This window comes from Harpegnathos saltator, unplaced genomic scaffold, assembly GCF_003227715.2.
Source record: "Harpegnathos saltator strain DR-91 unplaced genomic scaffold, Hsal_v8.6 scaffold254, whole genome shotgun sequence".
Lineage (NCBI taxonomy): Eukaryota > Metazoa > Arthropoda > Insecta > Hymenoptera > Formicidae > Harpegnathos > Harpegnathos saltator.
In genome coordinates, this window is record NW_020230044.1 from 62,829 (window position 1) to 85,000 (window position 22,172).

Sequence of the window (22,172 nt, forward strand, 5' to 3'; positions counted from 1 at the left end):
GTTAAAGCCAGCGGCACACGGTGCTTGTTTTCGTGCTGGATTGCTTGCTGGATGAAAATACTGCGTTGTGATTGGTATATTTTCGAAGATGGATGAAAATGCACCAATCAGAACGCAGTATTTTCATCCAGCAAGCAATCCAGCACGAAAACAAGCACCGTGTGCCGCTGGCTTAACTCCAATAACGAATTAGGCACAGTTCCACAACTTGCTTTAAACGGAGTTTAAAGCTAAACCGATGGTTAAAAGCAACAGTATATGCGCATATACTATTGCTTTTAACCATCGATTTAGCTTTAAACTCCGTTTAAAGCAAGTTGTAGAACTGGGCCTTAAAGAATCGCATCACTGAGCCCGTATTCTTGAAAAATTTCGCATACGATGTTTCACGAATATTACTAGACATCACAGTTTTCAACCAGTTAAATCGCCCCATTGATGAAATATCGTATATGATATTTTTCACAAATTTTCGAGAATCAGGGTCCAGAAGTCGTAAGCCCGGTTCAGAATAAATTGCAAACACCCAATTGCGAGTTGCGAAGGATGGCAACTATTAGCTACAAAGTGCTATTTTCGGTTGTAAGAAACAGTTGCGATTGCCGGTTGCCGTCGCCAAGAAGTTAAAAGTTGGGAAACTTTCTTTTAACAACCACAACTGTCTTACGACCGAAAATAACACTTTGTAACTAGTAGTTGTTACTCTTCGCAATTCGCAACTGGATGTTTGCAATCTATTCTGGACCGGTCTTAAAAGTTGAGCAACTCTCTTTTAGCAACCGCAACTATCTCTTACAACTGAAAATAGCGTTTTGTAACCAGTAGTTGCCATCTTTCGCAAACTCGCAACCGAGTGTTTGCAACCTATTCTGGACCGGGCTTAAGTCATAGGGAAGTTTGAATTCATATCTTGAACAAATGTTTCAGATAATCTGACGTCACTATAAACGGCTTAGGTAGACCTGCCTCAGGACGTCAATGGCTTGCAGTTGTTGTTCATGTTACTTGTGTAAAAGTTGTAATATAATAAAGAAGTGCTTCGAACGTCACGGAATTCATACGCCCCGTAATTCGCAATCAGAATTTTATCACGATGGCTGAAAATCGGGACGCGATATTGGCTGACTTTCAGGTAATCTAGTGATTGCACGCACATTATTTGTTGCACAACGTAAATGCATTGTTAGGTTAGGGAAATTACGTACAGATGACATTGACAATAATTGTAGACATTCGAAACAGAATTTAGCTAAATCTATTTCTTTCTTGCGCAAATGTAGAGAGTGTAGACGATAAAACAAGCTGCATGCATTCGTATTATTAATTTAACGAAATTCGCTGAAACGTCCGTTTATTTCTTTGTTAGGTCATTTTACATATACCGTTTATTTTGAAATTTAAACTGCTCTTGAAATCAATTATGTATTTTTGTAGAAATTGTCCTTGTACAATCAAACTACTACATCCTCACTTGTGTTCTATTTCTGTTGTTTTTTGTTTTCAAATATAAATGTCACCCTAAATTATAAAAATATCTCAAATATAAAATTCGTACCATTTGTAGGCCTGCACTGGAATCGATGATATTGGAGATGCTATTGTATATTTGGAGCAAACAAATTGGGATTTATTAGTAAGTATAAGTATATAGTTATGTTGTACAAGAAGTAGCAATTAATACAAATGTAACGATATGTGTGTGTGTGTGTGTGTGTGTGTGTGTGTGTGTGTGTGTGTGTGTGTGTGTGTGTGTGTGTGTGTGTGCTGCATGAATGTATGTATCGTATGTACACATATATATATATGTTTTGTACTTAGGCTGCGGTGAACAAAGCCATGCCACAGGATACTCAACAACTACCTTCTGAAATCGGCCCAGATATAGAAATGTTAGAGGAAGTTAAAACGACGCCACGTTCATCTTCATCCATATTACAAACATCTCAAACTTCGAGAAAAATGGGAACAATAAAAGCAGACATAATAGAAAGTGCGAAACCTGGGACGAGTAGACCTAACAGTTGTATGAGGAACGGGACACTCACATTCCACATTTACTACCATAATAGTGTTTATAAGATAAATATGCCCGAGTCGTCTACTTTGGGTAAGAGAGACATTGTATTGTATACAGATTATACATAGACATTGGGAGATCAGCAAAGATCAACAAAAACAAATAAAACTTGGTTGATAAGTTTAGCTATAAATGTGAAAATGTATGTTTAAGAGGACCTTAAGCAGCTTATATGGCAACAAACAAGTGTAGCACCCTGTCAACAGCATCTTCGCGGTTGGATGAAGGAACCACGAACACAAAATACGTCATTGGGAACATTAGATCTGCCTAGAGAAAACATATTGTATATGTCATCGTTACCGCAGGATTGCGATCTAGCTCGTGAGACGTAAGTTATTTAAAATTTTGCTAACGCAATTCCGTGATCATTACTCATGAAATAATCAATGTTTGTTATTTTAGCGTGAGCTTATCGGGTCGTATGACTCAGACTTACACATTGAATGTAAAGGATGAAGTACATAATAAAACGTACAAGCTGAAGTTTCCTGGCACACATACTGTGTTAGAAGTAAAGACAGACGTCTACTCGTTAATAGACGTGCCTGTACGAAATCAACAGTGGAAAGGTTGGCCTAGCACGCTAAAAGATGATACTGTAGTATTGGCGCAAAGTGGAATCTGTTATCCGGAACATGATTTGTCTGTCGGAAAGCTCCCAGCTAAGGAAGAAAAGAAGGTAATGTCTCGGCGGAATTTAATTTCCGCAATTCCTTATATTTCCTCATAATATACCGTTTGTATTATTTCAGAAAGTTGTAAATCTAGTCGACAGCGACAGTTCCATCGATGAACCTGAAGACGTGGAGGAATTGGAAGATATTACCGAATCGTTTAATGTCGAGGATGACATCTTCATAGACGATGTTAAATCCACTAAAGTAGAGCGTCTCAGTGAGTGTATTAAGATAAAAATAATTACTATTTTACCAAAATAACAATATGCGCGTAACATTGATATTAATGAAAATTAAATACATCCTCTTTTCGTCCGTAAACAGTGCCAGAAAATGTTATGGATGAGATGATGGGTACGTTACATTTTGCGGAACAATTCGAGAAACGATACGGACCGGCGCATCCGGAATTCTTTGCCGGTACATTCGAGGATGCACTGAAGGAATCGTGTCTGAAACCGGCGAAAGAGGTCTGTCTTGAATCTTAGCGCTACATAACTATATAACGAAGATTTAAGGTGTCGGAATTATACCAGTTCTTTATTTCTTATATTGTTACAGAGAAAATTATTGGCTGTATATTTGCACCACGATAACAGCGTATTAGCAAATGTTTTTTGTACTCAACTGTTAGGCTTCGAAACGGTGCTCCAACTTCTTTCAGCGAATTTTATAGTGTGGGGTTGGGATATCACATTTGAATCTAACAAAGAAAGGTACAGTCTACGAAAACATATGACGTCGAGCGAAGTTTATTTTACATTAAACATTCGTCTGCGATTCTTAGATTTCTCTATTCTGTGACTCAAACTCTTGGTACTGTTGGTTCATTGGCTGTGACAAGCATAGACGTTGATACTTTGCCAGCTCTCATGATCATCATGAGATCTAGATCTAACACAGAAATATTTACAATTGTACATGGCAATGTGGGAGTTAACGAGTTACTGACAAACTTGGTGCAGGCTGTTGATGTATTCCAGGTGCGTACATTTTTTATATTGTTGAAAAATATTTTGATAAAATTTTAACGGAAAGCTACAAGATACAAAGATATGATATTATAATAAATAGATAACTTGATGAACGATGAACGATGATGATTTAGCTTGATATTTTTTTAAGGAAGAATTGTCTCAAAATTGGTTGATAAAGATTAAGTACAATAAATGAAACGTCCAATGGTTTTGGAATACCAAGTATCCTAATATGTAATATATACATAACTGTGCCGTGCGTGCGTGCGTTATATACATAACGCACGCACGCACGCACGCATGCACGCACGCGCGCGCGCGCGTAATCACACAAATATAAATATAAATTGTACTACATACAGTATTCATTCTTAAAATAGGAACAAAGACGGGCTGATATTGGCGTTGAAGAAGAACGTCAAGCTAGAGAAAGAGTCAAACAGGAACAAGATAGAGCGTATCAAGAAAGCTTGGCAGCCGACAGGTAACTGGAAACATTCGTTTGATCTGTTGAATATGCAGTGCTTGTATTTGCGCGTAGATAATTTATGTTGGACAGAATAAACATTATGTTCTTGATTATATTTTTAGAGCGAAAGAGGAAGCGAAGCAAATGCAAGAACAACTTGAGAAAAAAATGAAAGAACAAGCCGAAAACGAGAGGCTAGCTGAGAAAGCGAGAAAAGAGGCTCATAGACAAGCTGTAGAATCCAGCTTACCACCCGAGCCGCAACAAGAAGCGGGTGACGGCGTGATGAAAGTAAAAGTACGCTTGCCAGCTGGAAAATTCCTGGAACGTAAATTTCAGTCAGACACACCGCTACAGACGCTTCTTAATTTCCTAATTGTGGAGGGTTATCCAACAGAGGAATATAAACTCTTGTCTAGTTGGCCTCGAAGGGATGTAAGTAGATGATGTAAGCATTTGAGTTCTTATCACATAGATATTTATTTGTACGATTCTTCACACATGTCAGTCGTTTTCTCCACGATTAAATTGAAAAGAGAGAGTTTTCTCTTAAGGAAAAGGATCTTGTGGAAAAATATGTCGCTTGAAAGTATTTTAGCGACTCGCCAATATGTCAGACGTATGTTATATTTTCATTACAGTTAACATCCATGGACTCGAAGCTTACCCTAATGGAACTCAAGTTCTGTCCGCAAGAAACAGTAATTCTAGAGGAACGATAAAGAATATGTTATGTAATTAAATTCAAATGTAGAAATTAAGTATCGCGTTACTCTACAACTGTATTTATTTAACAATCTCAAGATAGTCAGCAATTATATTGAGTTGTTTATCTTACAATTAGATTTTTACGCTAAACTTATTCCATACAATTAAATCGTATGTCGAATGTAATTTTATTTTATAAAAGAGAGGAAAAGGAGACAGCTCTTTTCACACGTACGTATATTATACACTTTAAATTTCCAGAAATAAATTGGATGCTGAGAAAAATTACGATACAAAATTTATTGAGATGTTGCGACGCGCAATTTGTACAAGATAATGGACTGTTTAGGATCGACGACTCCGGGCTGTCTCCACATACAACAACCAGTACCATCGGATAATATGTCAGCGGAGAGCAAGGTGTACCGCCTCTCTGTCCCCCCCCCCCATCTCTCTCTCTCTCTCTCCCTCCCTCCCTCCCTCCCTCCCACCCTCTCTCTCTCTCTCTCTCTCTCTCTCTCTCTCTCTCGACTTCGTATGTACTACATGTGCACTCGCGCAACTGGAATCAGAGTCTCAGCGACTAATCGACATTGATTATCTTTTTTTTTTGTTCGCAATTGAATTCTTCATACCGTAGGGGTATATCTAAACGAATACCACCACTCAAAGGATGAACGACACAACAACGAAAGTTACGATGCAGTTAAAGAAAACGTCGTCATAAAATGAATATATATAAATAGGTTTCGCAACATTATTAGTACCTTTTATACACATCATAAATACAAAGAAGCAGCAAATACAATATCTCGCTTAATAAGTTTGATCGCCTCGCTAAATTTGTTCTCTAGTTCTACATTTCCAATGCCTTTCGCAGCTTGGCATAGTTGCCGTAATACCTCTTCTAAACGACGCATACATCTGATGATAGATCCTGAAATAAATAAATAAATATGTGTGTGTGTGTGTGTGTGTGTGTGTGTAAAACATGCAACGAACGCTGGAGAATTATTTGAATGCGTATATACGAATTATATATTTTAGAATTATACTTTATAGCTCTAGCGGTTCCAAATTCATAAAATTCGTAATTCATAAAAACACTAGGAGAAGATTTTGACACTTTTTTGTCAAGCAATTCTCAAGGATATAGTTTTATATGGATTTCCGTTATTATTTCCGTCATGTGAAATATATACTAAATATATCATACCTTCAAATATATCGGTCATTTTGCAGATTTGTAAAAACGACGCACCTTTGCACCAAGCGTACATTACGTCCATCAAATATGGCTTAAATTTTTCAACGTACGCGTCTTCGTCCAACTCCAAATTGACTTCTGTCGAAACCTTCGCTATTCTTCGAGCCAAATCTTGCATTTGCCTGAGCGGACCTCTCAATTCCTCCGTGCTTTTGGGCATCTCGGTCGATTTTTCGTCACATACGAAACAACTAATCAACGCTACCATCTGTGGTACACTTAAAACGTTGAAGAGACCATTGAAGAGCATTTCTGTTAATAATAATTCGTCGGCCCCGTTTAGTTCGCAAGCTACACGTCCTTTTAATTCTATAACGTCCGCCGCCGTGCAATACGCCATCCTCTTTAAAACTCGCTTCCTACACTTGAGCTCGTCCATCTGTAGTATCGACTTTGCCTCTTTCAATTCCTGTTTAGCTCGCTTAAGATTCGCGGCTAGTTCTTCCTTGTGCAAGAATTGCTCGTATATTTTATTTATATTAGGATCCTGTAAATAATAGTGAAATCGTTTAAAATATCAAGGATTTCCGTCGTTGATCTTTTTTCATCTAAATCGAGACACTGAAAATACAACAGTGAAACAAATATGACATTTCGCGAAAAACGATGCCAAAGTGTTATCACGTAAATTTATTTGCACCGTTAACGAGTAAATACTGTAATAAGTACATTTTCTATACTTCATGGCTGAGATTACGTATCGGATCATATAGTTTGTCTGTCACGTACTTTGTGCAAAGTATGAGCATACAGTTTTTCTTCTAGCAATTCGATTTTCTTTACGATATCTTTAAAAGATTCATCTTGTATATTCATATCTTCGATAGGATTAAGCAACGGTAATCCCTCTGGGTATCTTTTTTTCGCTTCTTGTATTGTTTTCAGTACATTTTTCCGGGTATCGAGTGGCCTGAGGTCTTTCGGACATTTTAGTCTGAGTGCACTTATTTGGGAAATTAAATTATGCAAAATCGGGACCACTTCCACATCGCCTTCTTCACCGTCGCGACATGGAATTGGATTGCCCTCTTTAGATTTTTTCGATATATGAAGTAAGATGTCGATGATGATAACAGTCTTGTCTTTTACCGGATTTTTTGGATTTTTTTTCTTAAAGTTCACCACAATGCCCCAATCGAATGTTCCAATCTCATTTTTCACCTGCGATACGTATAACAAACAATGACTTTTCAAAAGTTTCATGTGACATGGTCGAGGTGTGCATATTCGATTTTGTAAAACTCTGATTGTAAAACTGTACTTGTACTAGTCTCCCAGGTTGCAAAAATGGCAGCAAATATTCTGGCTGTGTCAGAAAGGATTGAAACTCGCCGCTCAGTCGGTTTAGTCGTTCCCGTATATCGTGATATGAAGATATCTCCTCGTATTTCTCAACATTTACTATATTGTAAGCGGCGTACAGTTCCTTCACCCCTAAAAACATGATCAAAGCGAACATGCACAGTGCTACAATTGAAAGTATTAACAAGTATCAATTGTCGTGTGTAAGCGACTTACTGTTATACAAAACCGGAATAGAAGACTGATTCTGAAATTGAAAAAAACTTCTCTCCAACATATATTCTGGGTTGATCTCTTCGACTCGTAAGAGATTGAGAACCATATTGTAAGTCAAGTGAAACGCGGAATTAATTGGATCTGGCTTTCCTTGAACGATAGCTTTGCCAACAACTGGGCTAACTTGCTCATCTATCATCAATATCACAATCCCCTTTTCGTCTAAGCCTCTCCTACCGGCACGACCAGCCATTTGTATATATTCGCCTGACGTGATCCAACGAAAATCTTTGCCGTCAAATTTACGGGGCGCCGTGAACAAAACTGTTCGCGCAGGCATGTTCAAACCCATGGCAAACGTTTCGGTAGCAAAGAGAGCTTTAATCAGACCTTCGCCAAATAATATCTCTACAGTTTCTTTCAAGATCGGCAAAAGACCACCATGATGGATTCCTATTCCGCGTCGCAGAAGCGGCAACACATTTTCCACTTGCGGTAATTTCTTATCCTCATCGTTGAGAACATCTATAGCATTATTGAAAACCTCATCCACCAATTTCTTCTCCTCCAATGTATTAAAGTCTAATTTAGACATTTGCATGGCATAAACCTCGCAGTCTTTCTTTGAGAAACTGAATATTATTACGGGTGCAAAATTCCTTTCCATGATCATTTTTACCATCTTGAAGATATTCGTCTGTCCGCTGTTCGAAGGGCGTAGGCCACCTTTGCGTCCTTTTGTATCGCCTTTAGCTGCGTCGCCCATGTTTTGCAAGCATGCCATAGCTCTGTTGAAATTCTCTTCTTTAAAATGACCCATTTCGTCCACGACCTGTTTTTTTTTTTTCTTTTTATAACAAATATGTTTAGCGTACATGCATGTAGTTGTGTCTTTTGTCAGATAAATAAGCTCGTAAGTGTCTTCTCATCACCCTTAAACGTTTCATGAATAGTACAAGGTAAACTCACCAGGTGAATCCCATCACCGCCAACTGGAAATATGTAATGCTGTAACGGCGTAGGCCTATAGTCTGTATATACCACGTGGCAGGGCTGTTTGTGCAAGTGCGCTACCCATTCCGCGAATTGCCGTGCATTAGGTATGGTAGCAGAAAGAAATACATAGTGCACATTATCCGGCAATAATATAAGTGTTTCTTCCCATACTACGCCTCTTTCTTTGTCACGCATATAATGAATTTCGTCAAAGATTACCCAACCAACTTCTCGCATCACCTGTGTCATTTGTATATGCTTAATAAAAGAACCTACGCTAACTAGGTCTAAAGTATAACCAGAGAATGTTATTAATAAAACATTCAATTTATTTTAATATATTTTGCTTCAGTAGCTTACAATAATACCAACGTACTAACATACCTCCGAGCCTCTGTAAAGCATATTACGTAGAATTTCAGTAGTCATAATCAATACACTGGCTGTAGGATTTATAGTAACATCACCTGTTACTAATCCAACATCCTTAAATTCTTCATAAAATTCTCTGTACTTTTGATTACTCAGTGCCTTGATTGGTGTGGTATATATTACTCTTTGTTTTTCTCTAAGTGAGCACGCTATCGAATATCTATGAGATGCATGATGATGAAATAGACACTGCTAGAAAAAGTTTATCCAAGAGTATTTTCTAAAAGCAACGTACGATATGTACTCACTCGGCCACAACAGTTTTGCCAGCTGATGTGTGTGCTGAAACAAGAACAGATTGATTGTTTTCAATGCATAAAATTGCTTCCTTTTGGAATGGATCCAGTATAAATTTGTATTCCTTTGCTGGCTTGCTCTCCTTACGTTCCAAAGGCACAAGTTCCTGTTCATAAGGCACAGCAACCTCGTGTGTGCAAGATTCTATAGACTCTATGGTATGTATTTTTATACGACATGCTATTTCTTCTAGACTGAAAATATAACATGCTACATAATTGTTTGACTATTGTGATAAGTAAAAGTACTTGTATTATATTTTTTACATGTTCTATGTCAAACTGACTTCTTGTTTGTACCACTGATAGCCACTACACGGTATAAAACTTGTTAAAACAAATGAGTTATATTAATTAAATGATAAAATATAACCAAATGCAAATGATGTCTGCAGATATTCAGGATGAAAATTCACACAAACTATATGTTCCAATGTATCATATGCAACATCTACAAATTGTTAAAATACAATAATTATTAAAAAAAAAATAAAATCTTACTTGATCTCATCTAAGACTGGATCGTGTCGTATTTTCTTAACCAATACGTTGTCATCGTCTTTGTCATGTTGACGCTTTATAGCTCCATCTGATTCACTTTTTCTGCAAATTAACTTCAAATAAATAATCGAACCTTGAAAGATATTATCACAATTGGGTTATATTGAATTAGGTTATATTGAATTAGGTTATATTGAAATACCGCGTACTTACGTCAACGAAAGATCTGATTTCACGGGTAGTGGAATGATTTCCGACTCGTCACCCTGCTCGTCGAAAACATCAAACAAATCTTCAATAACATTTGCCATAATATATGTATATATTTGTAATTATTATTGACTCGGTACTATTTCAGTAGGAGAACACGTTTTTCGCGCTCAACGACACGAGGACTGTGTTCCAAAATTCACTGCCAGTACTGAAAATATATAAGTTGTGTCAGGTATATTATAGATTTTCAGTGCTAGCAGTGAATGGGTGCATTCAATGGCTGCATTCAGCAGACTCAACAGTTGGACAACATTACTAGATTTTCCATTGAATCTCGCTCCTGATTGGTCAATACTTCTGGGTCTATGAAGAATCTAAAAGAATGCTCCAATCACAGACAATAATCACTAAGCGCTCTCTGATCACTTTGTTCTACTGAACGCGGCCATTGGTTGCGTTTAGAAAACAAAGCGCTCACTGAGCGCTTAGTAACTATTGGTCCTTACTGTTAGATCCTTACATTCAGACCAATAACGTTGACGAATTACTCAACCGTTGTATAACCGTTGTGTTGTCTGAACGCAGCCATTGATTGGCTATGTTCAGAAAACAAAGTGCTCAGTGAGTGACATAGGGTTTGTTCTTTATAGCTACACTGCTGAACTAGTGCAATAAAGCCAGCGACACACGATGCTTGTTTGCGTGCTGAATTGCTTGCTGGATGAAAATACTGCGTTCTGATTGGTACATTTTCAAAGATGGATGGAAATGCATCAATCAGAATGCAGTATTTTCATCCATCAAGCAATCCAGCATGAAAACAAGCACCGTGTGCCGTTGGCTTTACACTGTGGTACGGTCGCGAGTATAAAGGTTTGTCACCGTTTTTTTGCAACTTTCGGAACGCATCCCGACTCGAGAAGAATGAGAGTCACTGCTCCACCTGTGGAGCACGCCTGCGCAGTGACTCACGACGAAAGGTGAGAAATGAAATATACGCGGTGGGACATATTATAATAATACAGACTCAGATAAAATGAATACTCCAGTATTAAATGGAAATGAGGGAACACGGAACAGACAAGAATCATCCGATGTAAGTCTTATACACCGGAGGACATCCGAAAAAGGTAAAACACGAACTTAATTAAGAGAATTAAGCTGCATTACGATAGTTACGATTCTGTTATACATTTATATATGATTTATTGTTCCAGCAACAGCCATCTTCTATAGCAGAAGCAATGATATTAGATACAGAAGCAGCTGTTATAGCGAATTTTGAATTTTTGGGACATACAGACATGGACATGGAAGAGGAAGAAGGAGATGGAGACGATGAAATTTATGATGCAAATACAGATACCAAACCAAATAACGCTTACTATCATCTTGCGTTTTAATGATATTGTTTACGCTATTTGTTAACATATATGTTGGTATCTGTATTTGCATCATAAATTTCATTGTCTCCATCTCCTTCTTCCTCTTCCATGTCCATGTCTGTATGTCCCAAAAATTCAAAATTCGCTATAACAGCTGCTTCTGTATCTAATATCATTGCTTCTGCTATAGAAGATGGCTGTTGCTGGAACAATAAATCATATATAAATGTATAACAGAATCGTAACTATCGTAATGCAGCTTAATTCTCTTAATTAAGTTCGTGTTTTACCTTTTTCGGATGTCCTCCGGTGTATAAGACTTACATCGGATGATTCTTGTCTGTTCCGTGTTCCCTCATTTCCATTTAATACTGGAGTATTCATTTTATCTGAGTCTGTATTATTATAATATGTCCCACCGCGTATATTTCATTTCTCACCTTTCGTCGTGAGTCACTGCGCAGGCGTGCTCCACAGGCGGAGCAGTGACTCTCATTCTTCTCGAGTCGGGATGCGTTCCGAAAGTTGCAAAAAAACGGTGACAAATCTTTATGCTCGCGACCGTACCACAGTGTAATTTAGCATGTCATTAACTACGTTTACACGGCAAGGTTAATCCGGATTAGTAACAACCGTAGTTATTGAATTCTTTGATTCGATTGGTATATTCTTTTAGATCTAAAAATATACTCTAATCGGATTCGAGACTGCACTAACTACGGTAGTTACATATGGTCTCGGTACTTATTATGAAACTCGTCGGAATCAATTCCGATAGAATTTATTCCGTTATTTCCTAAATTTCTATTGTCTTTTCTAGGGGAAACGGAATTATTCCGATCGGAATCGATTCCGACGAGTTCCATGATAGGTACCCTGTTCTTTGTAGCTGCACTGCTGAACAGGTGCAATAAGTTAGAGTGAGAAAACCCCTATATTGTCCCACTTTAACTTATTGCACCAGTTCAACAATGCAGCTACAAAGAACAGACCATGGGCCCTATTCTTGAACTACTTGCGTATATGTAAGTAAGGCAGGTTTCGACTAATCGCAATGGAAAATCCCTAGAAGCGTATTCTTGACAGTCGCAAGTGAAACGTATACGCAAATTATCATTCGCAATACAACGAATGGATAATACCATCCGTTTCTCTCGAAACATATGTGATACGTTATTATGCAAAGTACAGAAAGTGGAGTATAATGGAGGATTCACATTACGTCGAGAATTGAATTCTCCATTATGCTACGTCTACAATGGGGTCATAAATTCGTGAAGTCGTAAAGTCGTAAAGTCGTGAGCTGGGTCCTATGGCGATGCTTGTACAAAGTTCAATTAGTCGCTGGATCGGAGTGTAAACCAATCAGAGAGCAGGATATTGCCCGTACAATAATACGAATGATCGATTGTGTTTATGTGTGTTATTGAAATAGAAATATAATGGAATTCCGTGCAATTTGTAGTATTTCTTTGTTATTAAATGCTTACCATTTGAATTTAATATCGCTATATTTATATCTAAAACTAAAAAGACAAAGAAGATAGTGGATAAGACCTATAAATAGAAGCAGAGATTATTTAGGATATTTCAATAAACAATTCAAAGAGGCATATGAGACAGATCATGAAGAATTTTTTAGTATGACACGAATGACACCTGTCCAATATGATTATTTGTGCCATATTGTCAGACCTTTTCTTAGAAAAAGGAGATATATAAAAAGATATATAAAGAGGAGATATATAAGATGATATATCTTATGAAAATCTGTTGATACCACAAAGCAAGGCTATTGTTTCATAATTAAACTGTATGTTCCACAAAAGTATTACTTTTAATATTCATATTGAGTTTTCTTCTTTTAACAGTACAACTGTTATATAGAGAATATAGAGAAGAAAGTTTTGCAACTGTGTAAAAATACATGAATCTGATTGATGGTATGCTTTTAATCTTGATTGAATTTAAAAATATATACCAATCAGATCAATTTTATAACATTTACATAACTTTCTCTGCTAATTGCTGACAATATTCCATATAGAATCCAACTACACTATAACATATGCTATAATAGGACAATTATATTTTTAATATTTTCTATCAGCAATGACTATATAATTATTCACTCATGTTGAAATGATTCCAATATTTCCAACAGTTTGATAAAACATTTTATTCTTTGTTGCATAGGTACACGTTTTATTCCATGTAATAAGACTGTCACCATACTTTTCTCTTCTTCTGTATCTGGCGTAGAAGTTGTACTGTTCAGCAATGCTGGCAAAGCTGAACAGGCTGCAGTAACAGCCTGTGATGATTCCATAATTAGAGAATTCACATCAAGACTTATATTCTTTCTTTTTCTGATATATGTTTTAGGCACTTTGAGGTTATGCTTATTTGCTGGATCAATATTCTCGCCATCTGAAATTTATTTAGAAGTGTTAAGAATGTAATTAATGATTAAGTTTTCTGTGGAAAATAGTAATTTATCAATCATTTGCCTTCAGAAATATTAATAAAATTTTTATTGCAAGTAGGCGATTTTGCTGATAAATTCTTTATCACTGATCCTTGTGACACTGATGAAATTTGCGAAGGTGACTTTATCAAAAATGAATAAATAAGTGCCGTCTACACACCGATATCATTTTCCCACGTTGTTTACATAGCGTGATATATAAAATCTTTCCTCTGATTGGTCTATTGTAGCTTAAGTCGTTACAATAGTCGCTGAAATTGGATTGGAATGCCTCGTCTACAATGGGGTCGTAGAATCATAAAATATGGTCGTAGAGTCGTGGCGGTAGTCGCTTGAGAGGTCGTAATCGCTGTCGTTCAAGTTAGGATCGTCTACAATAGAGGCTGCGTTCCGATATTCACTGCTAGCACTGAAATTCTATGGTATACGTGACACAAACCATGTATTTTCAGTACTGACAGCGAATTTCGGAACGCAGCCAGAGTCGTAAAGTCATAGAATACGGTCGTATACGGCCAATTAGGCCAGAGCACAGACTTCTACATAACGCATAAGAGAATCAACCAATCAGAGTTCTTCATTTCTATCCTGAGGAGGGAAATGAAGAAAACTAATTGGTTTATTCTCTTATGCGTTATGTATTATGTGTTATGCAAAAGCCTGTGCTCTTGCCCTTAAGCCAGCGGCCTTAAACGACGCTTGTTTTCGTGCTGGATTGCTTGCTGGATGAAAATATTGCATTCTGATTGGTGCATTTCCATCCATCTTCGAAAATATACCAATCAGAACGCAGTATTTTCATCCAGCAAGCAATCCAGCACGAAAACAAGCACCATGTGCCGCTGGCTTTAGAAGCCGTGTAAACGTATGGGCCTCGTTCCGTTTCACGCATATGCGCGCGTTTATATATAGTTCATGTCACATATACTGTAGGAAATGCGCGCATAATGCATGAAACGGAACGCAGTCATAGTCTGTTCCTTTTAGCTGCACTGCGGAACTAGTGCAATAAGTTACAATGAGACAACTATATTTTTTCTCGCTTTAACTTATTGCACCAGTTCAGTAGTGCAGCTAAAAAGAATAGGCCACTTGTCATAGCTGGAAAACGGCCAAGAACGGACCCATAGGCTCCGTTCCGAAATTCACTGCCAGTACTGAAAATACATAGTTTGTGTCACATATAGTATAGATTTTCAGCATTGGCAATGAATTTCGGAACGCAGCCTGCGAGAGAGAGAGAGAGAGAGAGAGAGAGAGAGTGAGTGTTTGGTGTGTTTTAGACGTATGTACACAATTTAGGAGTGTGAAAAATGGTTATCTGCAAATTTTATCGGCAAGGCAATTGTCGTTACGGACAATATTGTCAATTCGAACATGTTAATCATTTTGGTAAGGCAAATATTAGCAATATCTTTAAATTATAACTTGATATCTTTTTGCCTTAACATTATTATTAACTTTAAAAATAGGTGGTCCCAAAGCAGACTTGTATAACGAGGATGAAATCGCGTAAGTATCACAAGAATTTGTTGCAATTGTCTATTTATGTGATGTCCCTTTATTGAGAAGTAAAATCAGTTTTTATTATATTTATTTCCGTACAATGTTAGGGTCATTGTGGCAAAAGAGGTTTTACTTGCTGAAAGAGGTGGACAATGGTTGTTGTCATGTTTTGCACCACTCAAAGAACGTCCCAGTATCCCAGGTATGGAGGATTTGTCTCCAGAGGAAGTTCGATGGGATATGTACCAAGCGCAGAAAAATGGCATTGTTGAACAAGCAGTCAGTAAAACTCACATATATATATAAATTATTCAAAGAAAACAAAACTTTACGTCATTTAAAAAATATCTAGAATATTTTTTCTGTCTTAGCATATTGTTAGAATATGTTCATGACGTATGTATGTGTGTATGTGTGTGCGCATGCGTGCGCGCGCGCGCACGTGCATAATATTGTAATGCATAATATATGTTAGGCTTTTATATAATTTCATTCAGAAACTGCATTTTCAACAACTGTGCCAAGATATGAAGGCTAAGAGAGATGCATTGAAAAATCCGAATCGGGAGACGATAACCATGTTGGTACGTTGTACATCATGATTCTTTTTTGCTATAATTGCTTTTACTAGTAGATAAAATCTAATCATCAGATGTCTTGTTTCAGAAAAAGCTTCTGGGAAGTGGTCAAAAAGGTGGGTTGGGTCCAAATAATGACGCAACAACTGACAAGTCATCTCGTTCCTTTCTTGCAGCACCTCAGCTAGGTCTAGCTAATAGCACACCAGCCAATAACGTATTTGGGAAACAAACATTTGGTGTACAAACCAGCAATTCATTCAGTGGAGGATTCGCCTCCTCGAGCAATACGTCGATATTCGGAAGACCCAACAATAATACGACGGCTCCCATGTTCGGCGGTACACCGACCTTTGGGAACAATCTCGGCTTCGGCGCCGCAACCAACACCAGCTCAATTTTCAATGGGACAACGAACACGCCGGCGTTTGGGACTGTCGCATCTCAATCTAATGCGATTTTCGGTGGAACGTCCCAAGGCATGTTCAGTCAGAGTAATAACGTATTCGGCGGTGCGAACCAGCTGAGCTCGCAGTCAACCACGTCGGCGTTCGACAGTGGTGCAACGTCCTCCACCTCGTTGTTCAACAGTTCGATGACCTCCCAGGCGAACACTTCTTTGTTTGGAACAACGCAAACCACCACCGCGGGCTTGTTCGGTGGTACCTCGTCAAACACCCAGACGAATTCACTCTTTGGCGCTACCACGTCGTCTGGTCCCTTCAACGCCGGATTATTCAGTCAGCAAAAGACATTACCCGCTTTCGGTGGAGCACCGGTTTTCGGAGGAGCGGCTAACTATACCGGTAATTCCGGTTCGATGTTCGGCTCATCCGCTCAAACGTTCGGTACACCAGCAATATCATCGAGCGGTATCTTCGGCACATCCGCCGCTGCTACGACGCCTGGTTTCGGAGCATCCGCTGTTACCGTAACACCGGCTACGACGCCAGTTTTCGGTGGGATATCCACTTCCACTACAGCGCCGAGCTTTGGAGCATCATCAGTCGCTGCCACAACGCCGGCTTTTGGTTTGGCTCAGCAACCTGTCGCTAATACCTTCGGAACTACCGTGTCCGCCGCACCGAACGTCTTTGGTGCTCAGAATACCGCCACTACTATACCGATAGGTAACAATACACCGTTCGAAGAACCGGTTATTAACAGTCCGTTCGTCACTGCAACGAGTTCACAATTCGGCTCCACAAACACAACTTCGTCGGCACCATTTGGCAGTGCGAGATTCGGCCTGGCTGCGGCGAACGCGAGCGACACGTTTGGTGCCGCGGCTACGTCTTCTAATTCGTTGTTTGCGAATGTAGGAACTACCTTTGTTTCCTCGAATGTAAATGTACCGAATGCTTCACCGTTTCCCGCGCCAATGTTCGGTGCCTCGCCATTCGGTGCAATTAACACGACCGCAGCCGCGACGGTGGCGGCGACAACGACGGCGACGGCGACGGCGACGACAATGACGACGACGACGACGACGACGACGACGACGACGACAACGACAACGACAACGACAAATCCGTTCGCACCGCGGACACAGCAAAGTAGCACGCCGTTTAGCAGTGTTGCGCAGAATCAACTTACCGGCATCACCAGTCTCGCGTCTCCGTTCGGCAATACATCGATTGCTGTTACCATAATTAGCAATATTATCGATGACAGCGTTTACAGCGCAGAGAATGCGTTAACGGACGACGAAAAGAGCATGTTCTTGGCCGAAAAGTTCACCATTGGTAAAATACCACTGAAACCTCCTTCTAAAGACATAAAGTGAATTGACTTGTGTGAATTGCCTCCGTGAACAAGTATCGAGTGTATAATATGGTAAAGACATGGATGTAAAAATATTTTGTCGACCTGTGAAATGAATTCCGGTTGGAAAAAGAAGAGAACTTTTTCTTCCGTATTAACGTCTTTAAGTTAATCAATCATACAGTAATGTACATATGTACAAAAGTTGATTAATCGTATCACAAACTATGAACCTATTCATAGAATTTTGCAATAGATTAGACTACTAAGATGGAAGGAGAATAGGAGTAGTAGGAGCATATGGTGAAACGCTACTAATAAACCGCATGCTTTCATACAAATACAAGTATCGTGCAGGATATCTGACGAGTGTCGTGCTGCCTGTAGAAACTTTTCCGACATACCGTTACTAACTATCTTTCTGGAGATTGTTAGAGACAGCCAAGAATTTCATTTCTTCGTTTCCCTTGCGCTACATAAGTTTGTTATAACTTTGTAGCGAAGTGTAAGCTTCTAACGTACTTCGATTTCATTTTCAACGCGCTCTTGTGTATAACTCGCTCATAATCTTCCCTTTTTCAATATATAGATATCCCTTCTCAATACACGGAACACGGAATGCTGACGAAGTTGGTATAGAAGCGTTACTGACGTTGTCAGACAGCCTGCATATATATACGCTATCCGTAGACTCACGTATAATCGGATACGGACTGCGTGCGAGCTCTATAAACAGACCTGCGGTAAATGACACAGGGAGTTCGATGGGTAATTAGTTCGTTGCGCATAAGCCGTAGGCTGATTAGACGTTTGCGACAGACCAGGTGGTATACCATTTGAGGGTTTGTAGCCGGTAACCTGAAATTACCATGGAGATTACATAGATTCATAAGAGATTAAACTTGAAAAAGTAGCAACCGCAACTTCGAATAGTTTGGGCTCGACTGTACGGAGATCGTACACTTACCTTGTCGTTCATTTCAGGAAATATTGTGCTCAGATTGAAGTTAGTAAGACTGGTGCCTGATGGATGATGCGGCATCGCCATCGGACTACTCGAAACGACTCCTCGCACCATGTTGGAGTTCATCGAAAAACCTGATGCACCTACGATTGTGACACCCTGAGTCCCCGCTACGGCTGGCGGCGGCGGTGGCGGTGGCGGAAGACCATTCGCAGTCTTGGCGTAGACATTTGTTTGAGTGTGATTTTGTGATTGTGGTGGTGGTGCTGATGGCGGTGGTAGTGCCGGTGGAGGCGGAGGTGGTGGCGGTGGTGGTGGTGGCGGAGGTGGTGGTGGCGGAGGTGGTGGTGGCGGTAGCGAGGGAGGTGGCGGTGGTGGTGGCGGCGGCGGCGGCGGCGGCGGCGGCGGTGGCGGTGGCGGCGGTGGCGGTGGCGGTGGCGGTGGCGGCGGCGGCGGCGGCGGCGGTAGAAAGCCGGTCGAGTGATGGTAGTCTTCCAATGGTGAATTTGTATTGGACAAGGGGGGGAACTCCAAGTTTTGCATCGGACCGTCGAGAGGCTTTCGCTTACCCTTCTTCGCGGCGATTGAATACGAACGTTTGTCGCAGTTGGGATACTTCCCGTAATGCGGCGAATGATTCTTCGCCGTATTAGCAGTGGTGGAGGTCGTATTCGTGTCGGAAGTGTTGACCGTGCTGGCATTCGATGAGCTTGTCACGTTTGATAATAGGAAACTGTTCGCCTCCATATAATCGGTGGCATTCTCATGAAGCGGCATCATGTAGCTGTTGGGTGCATTGGAGATGCTGGTGATGAAATTGCTCGAAGGGTAAATGGAATTGGCATTAGACGAGTACGCGTACGAGTTGAAATTTTGATTCATCATCTGACCGTAACCAGTGCCATCATCCGCGCTCGGGAAATAGTTTATCGGCATCACTGCGGCGTCCGCGCTGGATAAACTGCTCTGGAATTTGTTTTGCGAATAATTCGCCGTGAACTTGATTGACGCATGTTTATCCTGATGACTACCGTCGTGAATGCTAGTGCCAATTAACGCCTCTGCGGTGTAGTTGCTCTTGCAATTTCTATTTCTCCAATGTACATTGTTCTGCTGATACTTTTGCTGCTGCTGCTGCTGCTGCTGCTGCTGCTGTTGCGGCGGCGGTGGTTGTTGATAGTTCTGCTCTGTAAACACATTCCCGGACGATTTTTGCTCTTCGTGTCGTTGATGCAAGCTGTCATTGGTCGTCGTGGACTTGCGAATGTCCATATGTCGTTTACTGGTAGTTCTAGGGCTCGTGTTACTCTTTCTCTGATGTTTCCTGGCTTGTTGTTGTTGCTGTTGCTGTTGCTGCTGCTGCGAATGTTGATGTTGATGCGGATGATGATGTTGATGATGATGTTGATGATTTTGCTGCTGATGGGACTTCTCCGCCTTCTCGTGCTCCACAAGCTGACTCACGGACAGGAAGGTGGTGGAAGCCGGATGTTGAGCGTTCTGCGAATTCAGCATCACATGAAAGTCTCGCCCCTGCACGTTCGTCTCCTTTTCCTTGATAACATCTTTGCCCGGCTCCGCAGTGAGCCTAGAAGACGGCGCCGCGCCGAACAAGAAGTTCTGCTTTTCCGTCAGATTGACACCAAGATCGAGGTCGCTCACCAGAGTCTGCAGACTCGACGGCACAATATGCTGGTCGATGCACTTGACCGACGATTGTCCGTGCTCCACGTTGTGCACACCGCTCTTCGTCGGCGACCAAGGGAACGGCTGTTCCTCGGAGTAAAAGATATCTGTCGGTCGCTTCGGATCGTTGCTTTGCAGGACTGGCAAATTCGAGAAACTGTGCGCAGCGACGTCGTAATTGTTGTAAAACTGATTCGGCGTGCCAACCTGATTGTAGTTGGATGTCTGAGCGAACAGATTGTTCGGACAGAACTCTAATTCCTTGCCGATCGGCGGTAGGATAATATCGATATTAGTATTGTGCTTGACCTCCGGTGTCATCATCCAGTTAACCGGCGCCTTGATCGCGTGCTGATGCTGATTTCCCTTGGATTTGTTATTGCCGCTGTTGTTATGCGATTGCTGCTGCTGCTGCTGCTGCTGCTGGCCATGTTTCATGTCGCTGTTGTAACTGCTGCTGCTGTCGTGCGGCAAATTGGAAATTTGACCTTGGCTTAACGGCTGATACTTGTGTTGATTCTGCTGCTGCTGCTGCTGCTGCTGCTGCTGCTGAGTCTTCTCGGTATATTTGAAATTCGCACCGGCGTAAGCCTCGACGGAATATTTGATTTGTATGCTGTTCTCTGCTAAATCGAAATTGATTTGAGGATCGTAACTCGGCATGTTGTATACAGTCTTCTCTTGCTTGGATGATAGGCTCTGATGGTTCTTCGGTGTATGCTGCTGCTGCTGCTGCTGCTGCTGATCCATGGCAGTGTATTCGTTCGACATATAATCCGAGGAGTCCATAGCGTACTTGTTCTTGCTCTTGCCGCTGTCGGTATACTTGTAATTGTTACCATTCTGTTGATTCTGCATCCTACTCTGCTTCGCCACCGACGTGACGTTCGACGGATCATTCCTATTCTTCGAGGGATCGACGAAAGACTGTTTCTGCGATTCCATCTTCCCCCTGGGCTTATCCATCCCGGAGATCGTCGAGCTGTTGGGATAACTGTCGCTAGCCAACACATGACTGGGGAAATTCGGATTCTCTTTGTGCAGAGCTTGTATGTAGCTGTAGTTGTCGCAGATATTTTTCGCCTCGGTATTATTGCTTGGATGCGGAGCATGCTCGAAGTGCACCGGGTTGTTGCCGCTGCCGCCGCCGTTGGACGACGGCAAGAGCGTCGTCCACGACACGATGTTGATATTGGATGCGTTGTGAGCGATGGTAGTGGTGGACTTGGCATGATTCTCCGTCGCTGTGCTCTGCTCGTAACTGGACGTGTTGACGAATGTCTGCGAGTAACGTGGCACTACGCTTTGCTGCACCATCGGCTTGTTGCTGGCCATGGTGTTGGTGGACGCTACAGTATTGCTCTTCTTGTTGTCCTTGCTGGCATAAGAAACGTAAGTGTGCGCGTCGTCGCGTTTGCCGGTGAACATATCGTCGGTGCTCGCGTTTAGGATGTTGCGCTCCGGCTGGTTGTTCATCGCCTCCTTCACCTCATATTGAAACGACTGAACGAACTGATCCACGTCCAGCTTCTTCGTGGAAGCATAGCTCGCGGAGTCGCGCACGTGACTGTGTTGCTCTTGGGACTTGGAGCCCAGCACGTCGCTCAGTTTCGTCTCTCGACTCATCGCTGAATTGTCTGACATGTCGGTGCTCTTGCTCAGCTTGG

At 40.8% G+C, this 22,172-nt stretch overlaps 4 protein-coding genes and 1 long non-coding RNA gene across 8 annotated transcripts in view; 2 read left to right on the forward strand and 3 right to left on the reverse strand.

Moving 5' to 3' along the window:
• Nucleotides 1-957: 957 nt before the first annotated feature.
• casp (Fas associated factor casp) lies at nucleotides 958-5,289 on the forward strand. 2 transcript variants are annotated; one of them, XM_011139341.3, is made up of 12 exons: nucleotides 958-1,132; nucleotides 1,565-1,633; nucleotides 1,819-2,107; nucleotides 2,231-2,408; nucleotides 2,483-2,759; nucleotides 2,833-2,974; nucleotides 3,082-3,227; nucleotides 3,319-3,473; nucleotides 3,545-3,740; nucleotides 4,115-4,218; nucleotides 4,326-4,651; nucleotides 4,845-5,289. In XM_011139341.3, exons 1-11 carry the CDS (start codon nucleotides 1,094-1,096, stop codon nucleotides 4,648-4,650), a joined length of 1,920 nt encoding a protein of 639 aa, XP_011137643.1. In that variant the 5' UTR covers nucleotides 958-1,093; the 3' UTR covers nucleotide 4,651; nucleotides 4,845-5,289. The 2 variants fall into 2 exon arrangements, with proteins under 2 accessions (XP_011137643.1, XP_011137642.1); XM_011139340.3 differs by having other exon boundaries at nucleotides 1,094-1,132; nucleotides 4,326-4,638.
• A 224-nt stretch (nucleotides 5,290-5,513) lies between these two features.
• On the reverse strand, nucleotides 5,514-10,334 carry Mtr4 (exosome RNA helicase Mtr4). Of its 2 annotated transcripts, XM_011139336.3 has the most exons (10): nucleotides 10,135-10,334; nucleotides 9,922-10,023; nucleotides 9,373-9,615; nucleotides 9,077-9,284; nucleotides 8,666-8,932; nucleotides 7,697-8,528; nucleotides 7,440-7,612; nucleotides 6,908-7,339; nucleotides 6,128-6,665; nucleotides 5,514-5,848 (listed from the first exon to the last, which is right to left on the reverse strand). In XM_011139336.3, the coding sequence occupies exons 1-10, from the start codon at nucleotides 10,230-10,232 to the stop codon at nucleotides 5,691-5,693; spliced, it is 3,051 nt and encodes a 1,016-aa protein (XP_011137638.1). In that variant the 5' UTR covers nucleotides 10,233-10,334; the 3' UTR covers nucleotides 5,514-5,690. The 2 variants fall into 2 exon arrangements, with proteins under 2 accessions (XP_011137638.1, XP_011137641.1); XM_011139339.3 differs by lacking the exon at nucleotides 10,135-10,334 and having other exon boundaries at nucleotides 9,373-9,406.
• Nucleotides 10,335-13,681: 3,347 nt separating this feature from the next.
• Nucleotides 13,682-14,448, reverse strand: LOC112588625 (uncharacterized). Its single transcript, XR_003112962.1, has 2 exons — nucleotides 14,168-14,448; nucleotides 13,682-13,949 (listed from the first exon to the last, which is right to left on the reverse strand). It is a non-coding gene; the product is annotated as an uncharacterized LOC112588625 (long non-coding RNA).
• Nucleotides 14,449-15,222: 774 nt separating this feature from the next.
• On the forward strand, nucleotides 15,223-17,987 carry LOC105182134 (nuclear pore complex protein DDB_G0274915). 2 transcript variants are annotated; one of them, XM_011139334.3, is made up of 6 exons: nucleotides 15,224-15,399; nucleotides 15,480-15,519; nucleotides 15,621-15,792; nucleotides 16,011-16,097; nucleotides 16,180-16,207; nucleotides 16,268-17,987. In XM_011139334.3, the coding sequence occupies exons 1-6, from the start codon at nucleotides 15,321-15,323 to the stop codon at nucleotides 17,875-17,877; spliced, it is 2,016 nt and encodes a 671-aa protein (XP_011137636.2). In that variant the 5' UTR covers nucleotides 15,224-15,320; the 3' UTR covers nucleotides 17,878-17,987. The 2 variants fall into 2 exon arrangements, with proteins under 2 accessions (XP_011137635.2, XP_011137636.2); XM_011139333.3 differs by having other exon boundaries at nucleotides 15,223-15,399; nucleotides 16,180-17,987.
• Nucleotides 17,988-18,175: 188 nt separating this feature from the next.
• LOC105182136 (serine-rich adhesin for platelets) overlaps nucleotides 18,176-22,172 on the reverse strand; it is an 8,900-nt gene continuing 4,903 nt past the window's right edge. Inside the window, exons 7-9 of the mRNA XM_025299160.1 lie at nucleotides 19,269-22,172; nucleotides 18,823-19,088; nucleotides 18,176-18,713 (exon numbers count right to left, since the gene is read on the reverse strand). The exon at nucleotides 19,269-22,172 is cut by the window's right edge and continues 1,644 nt beyond it. Of these exons, the coding sequence (XP_025154945.1) occupies nucleotides 18,582-18,713; nucleotides 18,823-19,088; nucleotides 19,269-22,172 (3,302 nt within the window). The 3' untranslated portion in view covers nucleotides 18,176-18,581. The remainder of the gene's footprint in view (nucleotides 18,714-18,822; nucleotides 19,089-19,268) is intronic.